Here is a 21162-nt window from a genome sequence, read left to right on the forward strand (position 1 = left end):
GTGAGGTCATAATGACTACTGGTGAGGTCAAGTTGACTGGTGGTGAGGTCAAGTTGACTGGTGGTGAAGTTGCATTTACTGGAGGTGCTGTTGCATTGATGCGTGGTGCTGTTGCATTGATCGGTAGTGATGTTGCATTTATTGAAGGGGAGGTTGCATTTATGGGTGGTGATGTTGCGTTGACTGGTCGTGGGCTTACATTGATGGGTGGTGATGTTGCATTGACTGCTGCTAATGTTGCATTGATGGGTCGTGATGTTGTGTTGACTGGTGGTGAGATTGCATTGACAGATGGTGAGGTTGCATTGATGGGTGGTGATGTTGTGTTACCTGTTGGTGAGGTCATGATGACTAGTGGTGAGGTCAGGTTGACTGGTGGTGAGGTCGTGTTTACTGGTGGTGAAGTTGCGTTTACTGGAGGTGCTGTTGCATTTATTGACGGTGACGTTGCACTGATGGGTGGTGATGTTGCATTGACTGGTCGTGAGCTTGCCTTGATGGGTGGTGATGTTGTATTGACAGCTGCTAATGTTGCATTGATGGGTCGTGATGTTGTGTTGACTCTTGGTGTGGATCCATTGACAGGTGTTAAGGTTGCGTTGATTGATGGTGAGGTTGCCTTGATTGGTGGTGCTGTTGCATTGATAGGTGGTGATGTTGCATTGACAGGTGGTGATGTTGCATTGACTGCTGCTAATGTTGCACTGATGGGTTGTGATGTTGCGTTGATAGGTGGTGATGTTGGATTGATAGGTCCTGAGGTTGCATTTATGAGTGGTGATGTTGTTTTGACTGGTGGTGAGGTTGCATTGATAGGTCCTGAGGTTGCATTTATGAGTGGTGATGTTGTGTTAGCTGTTGGTGATGTCATGATGACTGGTGGTGAGGTCATGTTGACTGGTGGTGAGGTCACATTAACTGGTGGTGAGCTCGTGTTTACTAGAGACACTGTTGCATTGACGGGCGTTGATGTTGCATTGACAGTTGGTAAGGTTGTGCTGACTGATGGTGAGGTTGAATTGATGGGTGGTGTTGTTGCATTGACTCGTGGTGATGTTGCATTGGATGTTGGTAAAGTTGTACTGACTGATGGCGAGGTTGCATTGATGGGTGGTGATGTTGCATTGACTGGTGGTGAGGTTGCATTGACTCGGGGTGATGTTGCATTGACTCTTGGTGATGTTGCATTGATGGGTGGTGATGCTGCATTGATTGGTGGTGAAGTTGCATTGATCTGTTGTGATGTTGCATTGACTGGTGGTGAGGTTGCGTTACCTGATGGTGTGGTCATGTTGACTGGTGGTGAGGTGGCGTTGACTGGAGTTGCCGTTGCATTGATGCGTGGTGATGTTGCAATGACTGGTGCTGAGGTCATGTTGACAGGTGGTGAGGTCACATTGAGTAGTGGTGAGGTCATGTCGACTGGTGGGGATGTTGCGTTGACTGGCGGGGGTTGAGTTGGTGCCAAAACAACTGAAAATAAGAGTTACCAAAAGGGATTTTGTTGTATCTCTAAAAAAAATGCTTGTCATCATCTATTCTGTATGAGCGTCCAATAACCACTTACAAGAGATAAGATTTTCAATGATATGATGTCTTACCGGCTGCCGAAATAGATGATGTGTTGACAGTGAGTGAAAAGTTAGAGCTGGAAGCAGCAGTCCTCAACGTTTCAGTTACAGAACTGGCATTTGGTAGTGTAGTCACTTTGTTGAATATCAGCTCAGCCTCTACCACAACGGATCCCTGTCTGTAACAGAAGTTTTTGTAATGTTTAAATGCTGTAATGTTATTTGGCTGTTGTGGCCATTGTTGTTTAAATATGGCAAAATGACAAGGAGTAATATAGTTATCAAAAATGAATAATTTGAATGTATTCTATAAATCTGAACATGTCTGTAATATATGATAAACCGTAACAGACAAATGAAGAAAGTACAGCGATTCTCTTAGTTTTCATCAGTAATCAACAAAAAATCAATACATTACCAACCAACTTTCTAATATGCGAAAGTAAGCAGTGTTTTATACCTGAAGCCTCTGATTTCAGTTCGATTGAACGCAGCTCCAAATTTTTCCGAATAGACAGTGTTGAGCTGTGAATAAATATGAATGTTAATTTTTAAGGTATTTATTGATTCATTAATAATAATGATATCATGCCAGAAATATTCCGTGTTTTCTCTTCTCTTCGACTTTATGTGAAAAGGTATTAGGCATTGTTGTTGAAAAATGCAAAGAAAAAAAAAGAAAGAAAAACAACACAAATTACACAAACTTACCGCTGATGCAACTTGGCCTTTCAATGCTTGGAACTGTGGTGAGGACTGGTTACTAAGTTCTGCTGTAAATGGTTTCTGCAACCTAAATCCCAACTTAATTCTGGGCTCTGGTGGTGTTGCAACTGTTGTAGCTGGGGCTTCAATAGTGGTGACTCTTGATGGTCTGGAGGTTCCATTTACAGGTGGAGAGCTCATATTACCTACAAAAAAGTATTCAGAAAAATTAAGCACAATGAACAAATTGCACTTGGTGCCACAGTTCTTATAATGACACAGATCATAGCAACTTTTTTGTGGCAGTCATTTAAATTAAAAACTATTAGATTTTTTTTTGAGAGTAGGATTTGTATTACAGGTGGTGACATAGTGGAAATTGTTTGGAATGAGGTCATGGTGACCGGTGGTGCTGTTGCATTGACTAATGCTAATGTTGCATCAATGGGTGGTGATGTTGCATTTATGGGTCGTGAGGTTGCATTGATGGGTGGTAATGTTGTATTACCTGTTGGTGAGGTCATGATGACTGCAGGTGAGGTCATGTTAACTGATGGTGATGCGGCGTTTACTAGAGGTGCTGTTGCATTGATGGGTGGTGATGTTGCATTTATTGATGGGGGGGTTGCATTTATGGTTGGTGATGTTGCATTGACTGCTGCTAATGTTGCATTGATGGGTGGTGATGTTGTGTTGACTGGTGATGAGATTGCATTGACAGATGGTGAGGTTGCATTGATGGGTGGTGATGTTGCGTTACCTGCTGGTGAGGTCATAATGACTACTGGTGAGGTCAAGTTGACTGGTGGTGAGGTCAAGTTGACTGGTGGTGAAGTTGCATTTACTGGAGGTGCTGTTGCATTGATGCGTGGTGCTGTTGCATTGATCGGTAGTGATGTTGCATTTATTGAAGGGGAGGTTGCATTTATGGGTGGTGATGTTGCGTTGACTGGTCGTGGGCTTACATTGATGGGTGGTGATGTTGCATTGACTGCTGCTAATGTTGCATTGATGGGTCGTGATGTTGTGTTGACTGGTGGTGAGATTGCATTGACAGATGGTGAGGTTGCATTGATGGGTGGTGATGTTGTGTTACCTGTTGGTGAGGTCATGATGACTAGTGGTGAGGTCAGGTTGACTGGTGGTGAGGTCGTGTTTACTGGTGGTGAAGTTGCGTTTACTGGAGGTGCTGTTGCATTTATTGACGGTGACGTTGCACTGATGGGTGGTGATGTTGCATTGACTGGTCGTGAGCTTGCCTTGATGGGTGGTGATGTTGTATTGACAGCTGCTAATGTTGCATTGATGGGTCGTGATGTTGTGTTGACTCTTGGTGTGGATCCATTGACAGGTGTTAAGGTTGCGTTGATTGATGGTGAGGTTGCCTTGATTGGTGGTGCTGTTGCATTGATAGGTGGTGATGTTGCATTGACAGGTGGTGATGTTGCATTGACTGCTGCTAATGTTGCACTGATGGGTTGTGATGTTGCGTTGATAGGTGGTGATGTTGGATTGATAGGTCCTGAGGTTGCATTTATGAGTGGTGATGTTGTTTTGACTGGTGGTGAGGTTGCATTGATAGGTCCTGAGGTTGCATTTATGAGTGGTGATGTTGTGTTAGCTGTTGGTGATGTCATGATGACTGGTGGTGAGGTCATGTTGACTGGTGGTGAGGTCACATTAACTGGTGGTGAGCTCGTGTTTACTAGAGACACTGTTGCATTGACGGGCGTTGATGTTGCATTGACAGTTGGTAAGGTTGTGCTGACTGATGGTGAGGTTGAATTGATGGGTGGTGTTGTTGCATTGACTCGTGGTGATGTTGCATTGGATGTTGGTAAAGTTGTACTGACTGATGGCGAGGTTGCATTGATGGGTGGTGATGTTGCATTGACTGGTGGTGAGGTTGCATTGACTCTTGGTGATGTTGCATTGACTCTTGGTGATGTTGCATTGATGGGTGGTGATGCTGCATTGATTGGTGGTGAAGTTGCATTGATCTGTCGTGATGTTGCATTGACTGGTGGTGAGGTTGCGTTACCTGATGGTGTGGTCATGTTGACTGGTGGTGAGGTGGCGTTGACTGGAGTTGCCGTTGCATTGATGCGTGGTGATGTTGCAATGACTGGTGCTGAGGTCATGTTGACAGGTGGTGAGGTCACATTGAGTAGTGGTGAGGTCATGTCGACTGGTGGGGATGTTGCGTTGACTGGCGGGGGTTGAGTTGGTGCCAAAACAACTGAAAATAAGAGTTACCAAAAGGGATTTTGTTGTATCTCTAAAAAAAATGCTTGTCATCATCTATTCTGTATGAGCGTCCAATAACCACTTACAAGAGATAAGATTTTCAATGATATGATGTCTTACCGGCTGCCGAAATAGATGATGTGTTGACAGTGAGTGAAAAGTTAGAGCTGGAAGCAGCAGTCCTCAACGTTTCAGTTACAGAACTGGCATTTGGTAGTGTAGTCACTTTGTTGAATATCAGCTCAGCCTCTACCACAACGGATCCCTGTCTGTAACAGAAGTTTTTGTAATGTTTAAATGCTGTAATGTTATTTGGCTGTTGTGGCCATTGTTGTTTAAATATGGCAAAATGACAAGGAGTAATATAGTTATCAAAAATGAATAATTTGAATGTATTCTATAAATCTGAACATGTCTGTAATATATGATAAACCGTAACAGACAAATGAAGAAAGTACAGCGATTCTCTTAGTTTTCATCAGTAATCAACAAAAAATCAATACATTACCAACCAACTTTCTAATATGCGAAAGTAAGCAGTGTTTTATACCTGAAGCCTCTGATTTCAGTTCGATTGAACGCAGCTCCAAATTTTTCCGAATAGACAGTGTTGAGCTGTGAATAAATATGAATGTTAATTTTTAAGGTATTTATTGATTCATTAATAATAATGATATCATGCCAGAAATATTCCGTGTTTTCTCTTCTCTTCGACTTTATGTGAAAAGGTATTAGGCATTGTTGTTGAAAAATGCAAAGAAAAAAAAAGAAAGAAAAACAACACAAATTACACAAACTTACCGCTGATGCAACTTGGCCTTTCAATGCTTGGAACTGTGGTGAGGACTGGTTACTAAGTTCTGCTGTAAATGGTTTCTGCAACCTAAATCCCAACTTAATTCTGGGCTCTGGTGGTGTTGCAACTGTTGTAGCTGGGGCTTCAATAGTGGTGACTCTTGATGGTCTGGAGGTTCCATTTACAGGTGGAGAGCTCATATTACCTACAAAAAAGTATTCAGAAAAATTAAGCACAATGAACAAATTGCACTTGGTGCCACAGTTCTTATAATGACACAGATCATAGCAACTTTTTTGTGGCAGTCATTTAAATTAAAAACTATTAGATTTTTTTTTGAGAGTAGGATTTGTATTACAGGTGGTGACATAGTGGAAATTGTTTGGAATGAGGTCATGGTGACCGGTGGTGCTGTTGCATTGACTAATGCTAATGTTGCATCAATGGGTGGTGATGTTGCATTTATGGGTCGTGAGGTTGCATTGATGGGTGGTAATGTTGTATTACCTGTTGGTGAGGTCATGATGACTGCAGGTGAGGTCATGTTAACTGATGGTGATGCGGCGTTTACTAGAGGTGCTGTTGCATTGATGGGTGGTGATGTTGCATTTATTGATGGGGGGGTTGCATTTATGGTTGGTGATGTTGCATTGACTGCTGCTAATGTTGCATTGATGGGTGGTGATGTTGTGTTGACTGGTGATGAGATTGCATTGACAGATGGTGAGGTTGCATTGATGGGTGGTGATGTTGCGTTACCTGCTGGTGAGGTCATAATGACTACTGGTGAGGTCAAGTTGACTGGTGGTGAGGTCAAGTTGACTGGTGGTGAAGTTGCATTTACTGGAGGTGCTGTTGCATTGATGCGTGGTGCTGTTGCATTGATCGGTAGTGATGTTGCATTTATTGAAGGGGAGGTTGCATTTATGGGTGGTGATGTTGCGTTGACTGGTCGTGGGCTTACATTGATGGGTGGTGATGTTGCATTGACTGCTGCTAATGTTGCATTGATGGGTCGTGATGTTGTGTTGACTGGTGGTGAGATTGCATTGACAGATGGTGAGGTTGCATTGATGGGTGGTGATGTTGTGTTACCTGTTGGTGAGGTCATGATGACTAGTGGTGAGGTCAGGTTGACTGGTGGTGAGGTCGTGTTTACTGGTGGTGAAGTTGCGTTTACTGGAGGTGCTGTTGCATTTATTGACGGTGACGTTGCACTGATGGGTGGTGATGTTGCATTGACTGGTCGTGAGCTTGCCTTGATGGGTGGTGATGTTGTATTGACAGCTGCTAATGTTGCATTGATGGGTCGTGATGTTGTGTTGACTCTTGGTGTGGATCCATTGACAGGTGTTAAGGTTGCGTTGATTGATGGTGAGGTTGCCTTGATTGGTGGTGCTGTTGCATTGATAGGTGGTGATGTTGCATTGACAGGTGGTGATGTTGCATTGACTGCTGCTAATGTTGTACTGATGGGTTGTGATGTTGCGTTGATAGGTGGTGATGTTGGATTGATAGGTCCTGAGGTTGCATTTATGAGTGGTGATGTTGTTTTGACTGGTGGTGAGGTTGCATTGATAGGTCCTGAGGTTGCATTTATGAGTGGTGATGTTGTGTTAGCTGTTGGTGATGTCATGATGACTGGTGGTGAGGTCATGTTGACTGGTGGTGAGGTCACATTAACTGGTGGTGAGCTCGTGTTTACTAGAGACACTGTTGCATTGACGGGCGTTGATGTTGCATTGACAGTTGGTAAGGTTGTGCTGACTGATGGTGAGGTTGAATTGATGGGTGGTGTTGTTGCATTGACTCGTGGTGATGTTGCATTGGATGTTGGTAAAGTTGTACTGACTGATGGCGAGGTTGCATTGATGGGTGGTGATGTTGCATTGACTGGTGGTGAGGTTGCATTGACTCTTGGTGATGTTGCATTGACTCTTGGTGATGTTGCATTGATGGGTGGTGATGCTGCATTGATTGGTGGTGAAGTTGCATTGATCTGTCGTGATGTTGCATTGACTGGTGGTGAGGTTGCGTTACCTGATGGTGTGGTCATGTTGACTGGTGGTGAGGTGGCGTTGACTGGAGTTGCCGTTGCATTGATGCGTGGTGATGTTGCAATGACTGGTGCTGAGGTCATGTTGACAGGTGGTGAGGTCACATTGAGTAGTGGTGAGGTCATGTCGACTGGTGGGGATGTTGCGTTGACTGGCGGGGGTTGAGTTGGTGCCAAAACAACTGAAAATAAGAGTTACCAAAAGGGATTTTGTTGTATCTCTAAAAAAAATGCTTGTCATCATCTATTCTGTATGAGCGTCCAATAACCACTTACAAGAGATAAGATTTTCAATGATATGATGTCTTACCGGCTGCCGAAATAGATGATGTGTTGACAGTGAGTGAAAAGTTAGAGCTGGAAGCAGCAGTCCTCAACGTTTCAGTTACAGAACTGGCATTTGGTAGTGTAGTCACTTTGTTGAATATCAGCTCAGCCTCTACCACAACGGATCCCTGTCTGTAACAGAAGTTTTTGTAATGTTTAAATGCTGTAATGTTATTTGGCTGTTGTGGCCATTGTTGTTTAAATATGGCAAAATGACAAGGAGTAATATAGTTATCAAAAATGAATAATTTGAATGTATTCTATAAATCTGAACATGTCTGTAATATATGATAAACCGTAACAGACAAATGAAGAAAGTACAGCGATTCTCTTAGTTTTCATCAGTAATCAACAAAAAATCAATACATTACCAACCAACTTTCTAATATGCGAAAGTAAGCAGTGTTTTATACCTGAAGCCTCTGATTTCAGTTCGATTGAACGCAGCTCCAAATTTTTCCGAATAGACAGTGTTGAGCTGTGAATAAATATGAATGTTAATTTTTAAGGTATTTATTGATTCATTAATAATAATGATATCATGCCAGAAATATTCCGTGTTTTCTCTTCTCTTCGACTTTATGTGAAAAGGTATTAGGCATTGTTGTTGAAAAATGCAAAGAAAAAAAAAGAAAGAAAAACAACACAAATTACACAAACTTACCGCTGATGCAACTTGGCCTTTCAATGCTTGGAACTGTGGTGAGGACTGGTTACTAAGTTCTGCTGTAAATGGTTTCTGCAACCTAAATCCCAACTTAATTCTGGGCTCTGGTGGTGTTGCAACTGTTGTAGCTGGGGCTTCAATAGTGGTGACTCTTGATGGTCTGGAGGTTCCATTTACAGGTGGAGAGCTCATATTACCTACAAAAAAGTATTCAGAAAAATTAAGCACAATGAACAAATTGCACTTGGTGCCACAGTTCTTATAATGACACAGATCATAGCAACTTTTTTGTGGCAGTCATTTAAATTAAAAACTATTAGATTTTTTTTTGAGAGTAGGATTTGTATTACAGGTGGTGACATAGTGGAAATTGTTTGGAATGAGGTCATGGTGACCGGTGGTGCTGTTGCATTGACTAATGCTAATGTTGCATCAATGGGTGGTGATGTTGCATTTATGGGTCGTGAGGTTGCATTGATGGGTGGTAATGTTGTATTACCTGTTGGTGAGGTCATGATGACTGCAGGTGAGGTCATGTTAACTGATGGTGATGCGGCGTTTACTAGAGGTGCTGTTGCATTGATGGGTGGTGATGTTGCATTTATTGATGGGGGGGTTGCATTTATGGTTGGTGATGTTGCATTGACTGCTGCTAATGTTGCATTGATGGGTGGTGATGTTGTGTTGACTGGTGATGAGATTGCATTGACAGATGGTGAGGTTGCATTGATGGGTGGTGATGTTGCGTTACCTGCTGGTGAGGTCATAATGACTACTGGTGAGGTCAAGTTGACTGGTGGTGAGGTCAAGTTGACTGGTGGTGAAGTTGCATTTACTGGAGGTGCTGTTGCATTGATGCGTGGTGCTGTTGCATTGATCGGTAGTGATGTTGCATTTATTGAAGGGGAGGTTGCATTTATGGGTGGTGATGTTGCGTTGACTGGTCGTGGGCTTACATTGATGGGTGGTGATGTTGCATTGACTGCTGCTAATGTTGCATTGATGGGTCGTGATGTTGTGTTGACTGGTGGTGAGATTGCATTGACAGATGGTGAGGTTGCATTGATGGGTGGTGATGTTGTGTTACCTGTTGGTGAGGTCATGATGACTAGTGGTGAGGTCAGGTTGACTGGTGGTGAGGTCGTGTTTACTGGTGGTGAAGTTGCGTTTACTGGAGGTGCTGTTGCATTTATTGACGGTGACGTTGCACTGATGGGTGGTGATGTTGCATTGACTGGTCGTGAGCTTGCCTTGATGGGTGGTGATGTTGTATTGACAGCTGCTAATGTTGCATTGATGGGTCGTGATGTTGTGTTGACTCTTGGTGTGGATCCATTGACAGGTGTTAAGGTTGCGTTGATTGATGGTGAGGTTGCCTTGATTGGTGGTGCTGTTGCATTGATAGGTGGTGATGTTGCATTGACAGGTGGTGATGTTGCATTGACTGCTGCTAATGTTGCACTGATGGGTTGTGATGTTGCGTTGATAGGTGGTGATGTTGGATTGATAGGTCCTGAGGTTGCATTTATGAGTGGTGATGTTGTTTTGACTGGTGGTGAGGTTGCATTGATAGGTCCTGAGGTTGCATTTATGAGTGGTGATGTTGTGTTAGCTGTTGGTGATGTCATGATGACTGGTGGTGAGGTCATGTTGACTGGTGGTGAGGTCACATTAACTGGTGGTGAGCTCGTGTTTACTAGAGACACTGTTGCATTGACGGGCGTTGATGTTGCATTGACAGTTGGTAAGGTTGTGCTGACTGATGGTGAGGTTGAATTGATGGGTGGTGTTGTTGCATTGACTCGTGGTGATGTTGCATTGGATGTTGGTAAAGTTGTACTGACTGATGGCGAGGTTGCATTGATGGGTGGTGATGTTGCATTGACTGGTGGTGAGGTTGCATTGACTCTTGGTGATGTTGCATTGACTCTTGGTGATGTTGCATTGATGGGTGGTGATGCTGCATTGATTGGTGGTGAAGTTGCATTGATCTGTTGTGATGTTGCATTGACTGGTGGTGAGGTTGCGTTACCTGATGGTGTGGTCATGTTGACTGGTGGTGAGGTGGCGTTGACTGGAGTTGCCGTTGCATTGATGCGTGGTGATGTTGCAATGACTGGTGCTGAGGTCATGTTGACAGGTGGTGAGGTCACATTGAGTAGTGGTGAGGTCATGTCGACTGGTGGGGATGTTGCGTTGACTGGCGGGGGTTGAGTTGGTGCCAAAACAACTGAAAATAAGAGTTACCAAAAGGGATTTTGTTGTATCTCTAAAAAAAATGCTTGTCATCATCTATTCTGTATGAGCGTCCAATAACCACTTACAAGAGATAAGATTTTCAATGATATGATGTCTTACCGGCTGCCGAAATAGATGATGTGTTGACAGTGAGTGAAAAGTTAGAGCTGGAAGCAGCAGTCCTCAACGTTTCAGTTACAGAACTGGCATTTGGTAGTGTAGTCACTTTGTTGAATATCAGCTCAGCCTCTACCACAACGGATCCCTGTCTGTAACAGAAGTTTTTGTAATGTTTAAATGCTGTAATGTTATTTGGCTGTTGTGGCCATTGTTGTTTAAATATGGCAAAATGACAAGGAGTAATATAGTTATCAAAAATGAATAATTTGAATGTATTCTATAAATCTGAACATGTCTGTAATATATGATAAACCGTAACAGACAAATGAAGAAAGTACAGCGATTCTCTTAGTTTTCATCAGTAATCAACAAAAAATCAATACATTACCAACCAACTTTCTAATATGCGAAAGTAAGCAGTGTTTTATACCTGAAGCCTCTGATTTCAGTTCGATTGAACGCAGCTCCAAATTTTTCCGAATAGACAGTGTTGAGCTGTGAATAAATATGAATGTTAATTTTTAAGGTATTTATTGATTCATTAATAATAATGATATCATGCCAGAAATATTCCGTGTTTTCTCTTCTCTTCGACTTTATGTGAAAAGGTATTAGGCATTGTTGTTGAAAAATGCAAAGAAAAAAAAAGAAAGAAAAACAACACAAATTACACAAACTTACCGCTGATGCAACTTGGCCTTTCAATGCTTGGAACTGTGGTGAGGACTGGTTACTAAGTTCTGCTGTAAATGGTTTCTGCAACCTAAATCCCAACTTAATTCTGGGCTCTGGTGGTGTTGCAACTGTTGTAGCTGGGGCTTCAATAGTGGTGACTCTTGATGGTCTGGAGGTTCCATTTACAGGTGGAGAGCTCATATTACCTACAAAAAAGTATTCAGAAAAATTAAGCACAATGAACAAATTGCACTTGGTGCCACAGTTCTTATAATGACACAGATCATAGCAACTTTTTTGTGGCAGTCATTTAAATTAAAAACTATTAGATTTTTTTTTGAGAGTAGGATTTGTATTACAGGTGGTGACATAGTGGAAATTGTTTGGAATGAGGTCATGGTGACCGGTGGTGCTGTTGCATTGACTAATGCTAATGTTGCATCAATGGGTGGTGATGTTGCATTTATGGGTCGTGAGGTTGCATTGATGGGTGGTAATGTTGTATTACCTGTTGGTGAGGTCATGATGACTGCAGGTGAGGTCATGTTAACTGATGGTGATGCGGCGTTTACTAGAGGTGCTGTTGCATTGATGCGTGGTGCTGTTGCATTGATCGGTAGTGATGTTGCATTTATTGAAGGGGAGGTTGCATTTATGGGTGGTGATGTTGCGTTGACTGGTCGTGGGCTTACATTGATGGGTGGTGATGTTGCATTGACTGCTGCTAATGTTGCATTGATGGGTCGTGATGTTGTGTTGACTGGTGGTGAGATTGCATTGACAGATGGTGAGGTTGCATTGATGGGTGGTGATGTTGTGTTACCTGTTGGTGAGGTCATGATGACTAGTGGTGAGGTCAGGTTGACTGGTGGTGAGGTCGTGTTTACTGGTGGTGAAGTTGCGTTTACTGGAGGTGCTGTTGCATTTATTGACGGTGACGTTGCACTGATGGGTGGTGATGTTGCATTGACTGGTCGTGAGCTTGCCTTGATGGGTGGTGATGTTGTATTGACAGCTGCTAATGTTGCATTGATGGGTCGTGATGTTGTGTTGACTCTTGGTGTGGATCCATTGACAGGTGTTAAGGTTGCGTTGATTGATGGTGAGGTTGCCTTGATTGGTGGTGCTGTTGCATTGATAGGTGGTGATGTTGCATTGACAGGTGGTGATGTTGCATTGACTGCTGCTAATGTTGCACTGATGGGTTGTGATGTTGCGTTGATAGGTGGTGATGTTGGATTGATAGGTCCTGAGGTTGCATTTATGAGTGGTGATGTTGTTTTGACTGGTGGTGAGGTTGCATTGATAGGTCCTGAGGTTGCATTTATGAGTGGTGATGTTGTGTTAGCTGTTGGTGATGTCATGATGACTGGTGGTGAGGTCATGTTGACTGGTGGTGAGGTCACATTAACTGGTGGTGAGCTCGTGTTTACTAGAGACACTGTTGCATTGACGGGCGTTGATGTTGCATTGACAGTTGGTAAGGTTGTGCTGACTGATGGTGAGGTTGAATTGATGGGTGGTGTTGTTGCATTGACTCGTGGTGATGTTGCATTGGATGTTGGTAAAGTTGTACTGACTGATGGCGAGGTTGCATTGATGGGTGGTGATGTTGCATTGACTGGTGGTGAGGTTGCATTGACTCTTGGTGATGTTGCATTGACTCTTGGTGATGTTGCATTGATGGGTGGTGATGCTGCATTGATTGGTGGTGAAGTTGCATTGATCTGTTGTGATGTTGCATTGACTGGTGGTGAGGTTGCGTTACCTGATGGTGTGGTCATGTTGACTGGTGGTGAGGTGGCGTTGACTGGAGTTGCCGTTGCATTGATGCGTGGTGATGTTGCAATGACTGGTGCTGAGGTCATGTTGACAGGTGGTGAGGTCACATTGAGTAGTGGTGAGGTCATGTCGACTGGTGGGGATGTTGCGTTGACTGGCGGGGGTTGAGTTGGTGCCAAAACAACTGAAAATAAGAGTTACCAAAAGGGATTTTGTTGTATCTCTAAAAAAAATGCTTGTCATCATCTATTCTGTATGAGCGTCCAATAACCACTTACAAGAGATAAGATTTTCAATGATATGATGTCTTACCGGCTGCCGAAATAGATGATGTGTTGACAGTGAGTGAAAAGTTAGAGCTGGAAGCAGCAGTCCTCAACGTTTCAGTTACAGAACTGGCATTTGGTAGTGTAGTCACTTTGTTGAATATCAGCTCAGCCTCTACCACAACGGATCCCTGTCTGTAACAGAAGTTTTTGTAATGTTTAAATGCTGTAATGTTATTTGGCTGTTGTGGCCATTGTTGTTTAAATATGGCAAAATGACAAGGAGTAATATAGTTATCAAAAATGAATAATTTGAATGTATTCTATAAATCTGAACATGTCTGTAATATATGATAAACCGTAACAGACAAATGAAGAAAGTACAGCGATTCTCTTAGTTTTCATCAGTAATCAACAAAAAATCAATACATTACCAACCAACTTTCTAATATGCGAAAGTAAGCAGTGTTTTATACCTGAAGCCTCTGATTTCAGTTCGATTGAACGCAGCTCCAAATTTTTCCGAATAGACAGTGTTGAGCTGTGAATAAATATGAATGTTAATTTTTAAGGTATTTATTGATTCATTAATAATAATGATATCATGCCAGAAATATTCCGTGTTTTCTCTTCTCTTCGACTTTATGTGAAAAGGTATTAGGCATTGTTGTTGAAAAATGCAAAGAAAAAAAAAGAAAGAAAAACAACACAAATTACACAAACTTACCGCTGATGCAACTTGGCCTTTCAATGCTTGGAACTGTGGTGAGGACTGGTTACTAAGTTCTGCTGTAAATGGTTTCTGCAACCTAAATCCCAACTTAATTCTGGGCTCTGGTGGTGTTGCAACTGTTGTAGCTGGGGCTTCAATAGTGGTGACTCTTGATGGTCTGGAGGTTCCATTTACAGGTGGAGAGCTCATATTACCTACAAAAAAGTATTCAGAAAAATTAAGCACAATGAACAAATTGCACTTGGTGCCACAGTTCTTATAATGACACAGATCATAGCAACTTTTTTGTGGCAGTCATTTAAATTAAAAACTATTAGATTTTTTTTTGAGAGTAGGATTTGTATTACAGGTGGTGACATAGTGGAAATTGTTTGGAATGAGGTCATGGTGACCGGTGGTGCTGTTGCATTGACTAATGCTAATGTTGCATCAATGGGTGGTGATGTTGCATTTATGGGTCGTGAGGTTGCATTGATGGGTGGTAATGTTGTATTACCTGTTGGTGAGGTCATGATGACTGCAGGTGAGGTCATGTTAACTGATGGTGATGCGGCGTTTACTAGAGGTGCTGTTGCATTGATGGGTGGTGATGTTGCATTTATTGATGGGGGGGTTGCATTTATGGTTGGTGATGTTGCATTGACTGCTGCTAATGTTGCATTGATGGGTGGTGATGTTGTGTTGACTGGTGATGAGATTGCATTGACAGATGGTGAGGTTGCATTGATGGGTGGTGATGTTGCGTTACCTGCTGGTGAGGTCATAATGACTACTGGTGAGGTCAAGTTGACTGGTGGTGAGGTCAAGTTGACTGGTGGTGAAGTTGCATTTACTGGAGGTGCTGTTGCATTGATGCGTGGTGCTGTTGCATTGATCGGTAGTGATGTTGCATTTATTGAAGGGGAGGTTGCATTTATGGGTGGTGATGTTGCGTTGACTGGTCGTGGGCTTACATTGATGGGTGGTGATGTTGCATTGACTGCTGCTAATGTTGCATTGATGGGTCGTGATGTTGTGTTGACTGGTGGTGAGATTGCATTGACAGATGGTGAGGTTGCATTGATGGGTGGTGATGTTGTGTTACCTGTTGGTGAGGTCATGATGACTAGTGGTGAGGTCAGGTTGACTGGTGGTGAGGTCGTGTTTACTGGTGGTGAAGTTGCGTTTACTGGAGGTGCTGTTGCATTTATTGACGGTGACGTTGCACTGATGGGTGGTGATGTTGCATTGACTGGTCGTGAGCTTGCCTTGATGGGTGGTGATGTTGTATTGACAGCTGCTAATGTTGCATTGATGGGTCGTGATGTTGTGTTGACTCTTGGTGTGGATCCATTGACAGGTGTTAAGGTTGCGTTGATTGATGGTGAGGTTGCCTTGATTGGTGGTGCTGTTGCATTGATAGGTGGTGATGTTGCATTGACAGGTGGTGATGTTGCATTGACTGCTGCTAATGTTGCACTGATGGGTTGTGATGTTGCGTTGATAGGTGGTGATGTTGGATTGATAGGTCCTGAGGTTGCATTTATGAGTGGTGATGTTGTTTTGACTGGTGGTGAGGTTGCATTGATAGGTCCTGAGGTTGCATTTATGAGTGGTGATGTTGTGTTAGCTGTTGGTGATGTCATGATGACTGGTGGTGAGGTCATGTTGACTGGTGGTGAGGTCACATTAACTGGTGGTGAGCTCGTGTTTACTAGAGACACTGTTGCATTGACGGGCGTTGATGTTGCATTGACAGTTGGTAAGGTTGTGCTGACTGATGGTGAGGTTGAATTGATGGGTGGTGTTGTTGCATTGACTCGTGGTGATGTTGCATTGGATGTTGGTAAAGTTGTACTGACTGATGGCGAGGTTGCATTGATGGGTGGTGATGTTGCATTGACTGGTGGTGAGGTTGCATTGACTCTTGGTGATGTTGCATTGACTCTTGGTGATGTTGCATTGATGGGTGGTGATGCTGCATTGATTGGTGGTGAAGTTGCATTGATCTGTTGTGATGTTGCATTGACTGGTGGTGAGGTTGCGTTACCTGATGGTGTGGTCATGTTGACTGGTGGTGAGGTGGCGTTGACTGGAGTTGCCGTTGCATTGATGCGTGGTGATGTTGCAATGACTGGTGCTGAGGTCATGTTGACAGGTGGTGAGGTCACATTGAGTAGTGGTGAGGTCATGTCGACTGGTGGGGATGTTGCGTTGACTGGCGGGGGTTGAGTTGGTGCCAAAACAACTGAAAATAAGAGTTACCAAAAGGGATTTTGTTGTATCTCTAAAAAAAATGCTTGTCATCATCTATTCTGTATGAGCGTCCAATAACCACTTACAAGAGATAAGATTTTCAATGATATGATGTCTTACCGGCTGCCGAAATAGATGATGTGTTGACAGTGAGTGAAAAGTTAGAGCTGGAAGCAGCAGTCCTCAACGTTTCAGTTACAGAACTGGCATTTGGTAGTGTAGTCACTTTGTTGAATATCAGCTCAGCCTCTACCACAACGGATCCCTGTCTGTAACAGAAGTTTTTGTAATGTTTAAATGCTGTAATGTTATTTGGCTGTTGTGGCCATTGTTGTTTAAATATGGCAAAATGACAAGGAGTAATATAGTTATCAAAAATGAATAATTTGAATGTATTCTATAAATCTGAACATGTCTGTAATATATGATAAACCGTAACAGACAAATGAAGAAAGTACAGCGATTCTCTTAGTTTTCATCAGTAATCAACAAAAAATCAATACATTACCAACCAACTTTCTAATATGCGAAAGTAAGCAGTGTTTTATACCTGAAGCCTCTGATTTCAGTTCGATTGAACGCAGCTCCAAATTTTTCCGAATAGACAGTGTTGAGCTGTGAATAAATATGAATGTTAATTTTTAAGGTATTTATTGATTCATTAATAATAATGATATCATGCCAGAAATATTCCGTGTTTTCTCTTCTCTTCGACTTTATGTGAAAAGGTATTAGGCATTGTTGTTGAAAAATGCAAAGAAAAAAAAAGAAAGAAAAACAACACAAATTACACAAACTTACCGCTGATGCAACTTGGCCTTTCAATGCTTGGAACTGTGGTGAGGACTGGTTACTAAGTTCTGCTGTAAATGGTTTCTGCAACCTAAATCCCAACTTAATTCTGGGCTCTGGTGGTGTTGCAACTGTTGTAGCTGGGGCTTCAATAGTGGTGACTCTTGATGGTCTGGAGGTTCCATTTACAGGTGGAGAGCTCATATTACCTACAAAAAAGTATTCAGAAAAATTAAGCACAATGAACAAATTGCACTTGGTGCCACAGTTCTTATAATGACACAGATCATAGCAACTTTTTTGTGGCAGTCATTTAAATTAAAAACTATTAGATTTTTTTTTGAGAGTAGGATTTGTATTACAGGTGGTGACATAGTGGAAATTGTTTGGAATGAGGTCATGGTGACCGGTGGTGCTGTTGCATTGACTAATGCTAATGTTGCATCAATGGGTGGTGATGTTGCATTTATGGGTCGTGAGGTTGCATTGATGGGTGGTAATGTTGTATTACCTGTTGGTGAGGTCATGATGACTGCAGGTGAGGTCATGTTAACTGATGGTGATGCGGCGTTTACTAGAGGTGCTGTTGCATTGATGGGTGGTGATGTTGCATTTATTGATGGGGGGGTTGCATTTATGGTTGGTGATGTTGCATTGACTGCTGCTAATGTTGCATTGATGGGTGGTGATGTTGTGTTGACTGGTGATGAGATTGCATTGACAGATGGTGAGGTTGCATTGATGGGTGGTGGTGTTGCGTTACCTGTTGGTGAGGTCATGATGACTAGTGGTGAGGTCAGGTTGACTGGTGGTGAGGTCGTGTTTACTGGTGGTGAAGTTGCGTTTACTGGAGGTGCTGTTGCATTTATTGACGGTGACGTTGCACTGATGGGTGGTGATGTTGCATTGACTGGTCGTGAGCTTGCCTTGATGGGTGGTGATGTTGCATTGACAGCAGCTAATGTTGCATTGATGGGTCGTGATGTTGTGTTGACTGTTGATGTGGATCCATTGACAGGTGTTAAGGATGCATTGATTGATGGTGAGGTTGCCTTGATTGGTAGTGCTGTTGCATTGACAGGTGGTGATGTTGCATTGACTGCTGCTAATGTTGCATTGATGGGTCGTGATGTTGCGTTGATAGGTGGTGATGTTGCATTGATGGGTGGTGATGTTGGGTTACCTGTTGGTGAGGTCATGATGACTAGTGGTGAGGTCAGGTTGACTGGTGGTGAGGTCAAGTTGACTGGTGGTGAAGTTGCGTTTACTGGAGGTGCTGTTGCATTGATGCGTGGTGCCGTTGCATTGATAGGTGGTGATGTTACATTTATTGATGGGGAGGTTGCATTTATGGGCGGTGATGTTGCATTGACTGGTCGTGAGCTTGCCTTGATGAGTGGTGATGTTGCATTCACAGCTGCTAATGTTGCATTGATGGGTCGTGATGTTGTGTTGACTGTTGGTGTGGATCCATTGACAAGTGTTAAGGTTGCATTGATTGATGGTGAGGTTGCCTTGATTGGTGGTGCTGTTGCATTGATAGGTGGTGATGTTGCATTGATAGGTCCTGAGGTTTCATTTATGAGTGGTGATGTTGTGTTGATTGGTGGTGAGGTTGCATTGATAGGTCCTGAGGTTGCATTTATGAGTGGTGATGTTGTGTTAGCCGTTGGTGATGTCATGATGACTGGTGGTGAGGTCATGTTGACTGGTGGTGAGGTCACATTAACTGGTGGTGAGCTCGTGTTTACTAGAGACACTCTTGCATTGACGGGCGTTGATGTTGCATTGACAGTTGGTAAGGTTGCGCTAACTGATGGTGAGGTTGCATTGATGGGTGGTGTTGTTGCATTGACTCGTGGGGATGTTGCATTGACAGTTGGTAAGGTTGTACTGACTGATGGCGAGGTTGCATTGATGGGCGGTGATGTTGCATTTATTGACGATGACGTTGCACTGATGGGTGGTGATGTTGCATTGACTGGTGGTGAGGTTGCATTGATGGGTGGTGATGTTGCATTGACTCTTGGTGATGTAGCATTGATGGGTGGTGATGCTGCATTGATTGGTGGTGAAGTTGCATTGATCTGCTGTGATGTTGCATTGACTGGTGGTGAGGTTGCGTTACCTGATGGCGTGGTCATGTTGACTGGTGGTGAGGTCATGTTTACTGGTGGTGAGGTGGCGTTGACTGGCGAGGGTTGAGTTGGTGCCAAAACAACTGAAAATAAGAGTTACCAAAAGGGATTTTGTTGTATCTCTAAAAAAAATGCTTGTCATCATCTATTCTGTATGAGCGTCCAATAACCACTTACAAGAGATAAGATTTTCAATGATATGATGTCTTACCGGCTGCCGAAATAGATGATGTGTTGACAGTGAGTGAAAAGTTAGAGCTGGAAGCAGCAGTCCTCAACGTTTCAGTTACAGAACTGGCATTTGGTAGTGTAGTCACTTTGTTGAATATCAGCTCAGCCTCTACCACAACGGATCCCTGTCTGTAACAGAAGTTTTTGTAATGTTTAAATGCTGTAATGTTATTTGGCTGTTGTGGCCATTGTTGTTTAAATATGGCAAAATGACAAGGAGTAATACAGTTATCAAAAATGAATAATTTGAATGTATTCTATAAATCTGAACATGTCTGTAATATATGATAAACCGTAACAGACAAATGAAGAAAGTACAGCACTTCTCTTAGTTTTCATCAGTAATCAACAAAAAATCAATACATTACCAACCAACTTTCTAATATGCGAAAGTAAGCAGTGTTTTATACCTGAAGCCTCTGATTTCAGTTCGATTGAACGCAGCTCCAAATTTTTCCGAATAGACAGTGTTGAGCTGTGAATAAATATGAATGTTAATTTTTAAGGTATTTATTGATTCATTAATAATAATGATATCATGCCAGAAATATTCCGTGTTTTCTCTTCTCTTCGACTTTATGTGAAAAGGTATTAGGCATTGTTGTTGAAAAATGCAAAGAAAAAAAAGAAAGAAAAACCACACAAATTACACAAACTTACCGCTGATGCAACTTGGCCTTTCAATGCCTGGAACTGTGGTGAGGACTGGTTACTAAGTTCTGCTGTAAATGGTTTCTGCAACCTAAATCCCAACTTAATTCTGGGCTCTGGTGGTGTTGCAACTGTTGTAGCTGGGGCTTCAATAGTGGTGACTCTTGATGGTCTGGAGGTTCCATTTACAGGTGGAGAGCTCATATTACCTACAAAAAAGTATTCAGAAAAATTAAGCACAATGAACAAATTGCACTTGGTGCCACAGTTCTTATAATGACACAGATCATAGCAACTTTTTTGTGGCAGTCATTTAAATTAAAAACTATTAGATTTTTTTTTGAGAGTAGGATTTGTATTACAGGTGGTGACATAGTGGAAATTGTTTGGAATGAGGTCATGGTGACCGGTGGTGCTGTTGCATTGACTAATGCTAATGTTGCATCAATGGGTGGTGATGTTGCATTTATGGGTCGTGAGGTTGCATTGATGGGTGGTAATGTTGTATTACCTGTTGGTGAGGTCATGATGACTGCAGGTGAGGTCATGTTAACTGATGGTGATGCGGCGTTTACTAGAGGTGCTGTTGCATTGATGGGTGGTGCTGTTGCATTGATGCGTGGTGCTGTTGCATTGATAGGTGGTGATGTTGCATTTATTGATGGGGAGGTTGCATTTATGGGTGGTGATGTTGCATTGACTGGTCCTGAGCTTGCCTTGATGGGTGGTGATGTTGCATTGACAGCTGCTAATGTTGCATTGATGGGTCGTGATGTTGTGTTGACTGTTGGTGTGGATCCATTGACAGGTGTTAATGATGCATTGATTGATGGTGAGGCTGCCTTGATTGGTAGTGCTGTTGCATTGATAGGTGGTGATGTTGCATTGACAGGTGGTGATGTTGCATTGACTGCTGCTAATGTTGCACTGAG

The 21162-nt window shown here is 42.7% G+C and overlaps 1 protein-coding gene across 1 annotated transcript in view; it reads right to left on the bottom strand.

Annotated features, from left to right (window-relative positions):
* The window catches only part of LOC119028537 (mucin-19-like), a 47673-nt gene extending 26879 nt beyond the window's left edge, over positions 1 to 20794 (bottom strand). The window contains exons 1-28 of the mRNA XM_037114697.1: positions 20240 to 20794; positions 19990 to 20054; positions 19560 to 19708; positions 19339 to 19431; positions 17220 to 17419; positions 16969 to 17033; positions 16539 to 16687; positions 16213 to 16410; positions 14178 to 14377; positions 13927 to 13991; positions 13497 to 13645; positions 13171 to 13368; positions 11409 to 11608; positions 11158 to 11222; positions 10728 to 10876; positions 10402 to 10599; positions 8367 to 8566; positions 8116 to 8180; positions 7686 to 7834; positions 7360 to 7557; positions 5325 to 5524; positions 5074 to 5138; positions 4644 to 4792; positions 4318 to 4515; positions 2283 to 2482; positions 2032 to 2096; positions 1602 to 1750; positions 1276 to 1473 (exon numbers count right to left, since the gene is read on the bottom strand). Of these exons, the coding sequence (XP_036970592.1) occupies positions 1276 to 1473; positions 1602 to 1750; positions 2032 to 2096; positions 2283 to 2482; positions 4318 to 4515; positions 4644 to 4792; positions 5074 to 5138; positions 5325 to 5524; positions 7360 to 7557; positions 7686 to 7834; positions 8116 to 8180; positions 8367 to 8566; positions 10402 to 10599; positions 10728 to 10876; positions 11158 to 11222; positions 11409 to 11608; positions 13171 to 13368; positions 13497 to 13645; positions 13927 to 13991; positions 14178 to 14377; positions 16213 to 16410; positions 16539 to 16687; positions 16969 to 17033; positions 17220 to 17419; positions 19339 to 19431; positions 19560 to 19708; positions 19990 to 20054; positions 20240 to 20434 (4174 nt within the window). The 5' untranslated portion in view covers positions 20435 to 20794. The remainder of the gene's footprint in view (positions 1 to 1275; positions 1474 to 1601; positions 1751 to 2031; positions 2097 to 2282; positions 2483 to 4317; positions 4516 to 4643; positions 4793 to 5073; positions 5139 to 5324; positions 5525 to 7359; positions 7558 to 7685; positions 7835 to 8115; positions 8181 to 8366; positions 8567 to 10401; positions 10600 to 10727; positions 10877 to 11157; positions 11223 to 11408; positions 11609 to 13170; positions 13369 to 13496; positions 13646 to 13926; positions 13992 to 14177; positions 14378 to 16212; positions 16411 to 16538; positions 16688 to 16968; positions 17034 to 17219; positions 17420 to 19338; positions 19432 to 19559; positions 19709 to 19989; positions 20055 to 20239) is intronic.
* Between the last annotated feature and the right edge of the window lie 368 nt (positions 20795 to 21162).

This window comes from Acanthopagrus latus, chromosome 1 (assembly GCF_904848185.1).
Source record: "Acanthopagrus latus isolate v.2019 chromosome 1, fAcaLat1.1, whole genome shotgun sequence".
NCBI lineage: Eukaryota > Metazoa > Chordata > Actinopteri > Spariformes > Sparidae > Acanthopagrus > Acanthopagrus latus.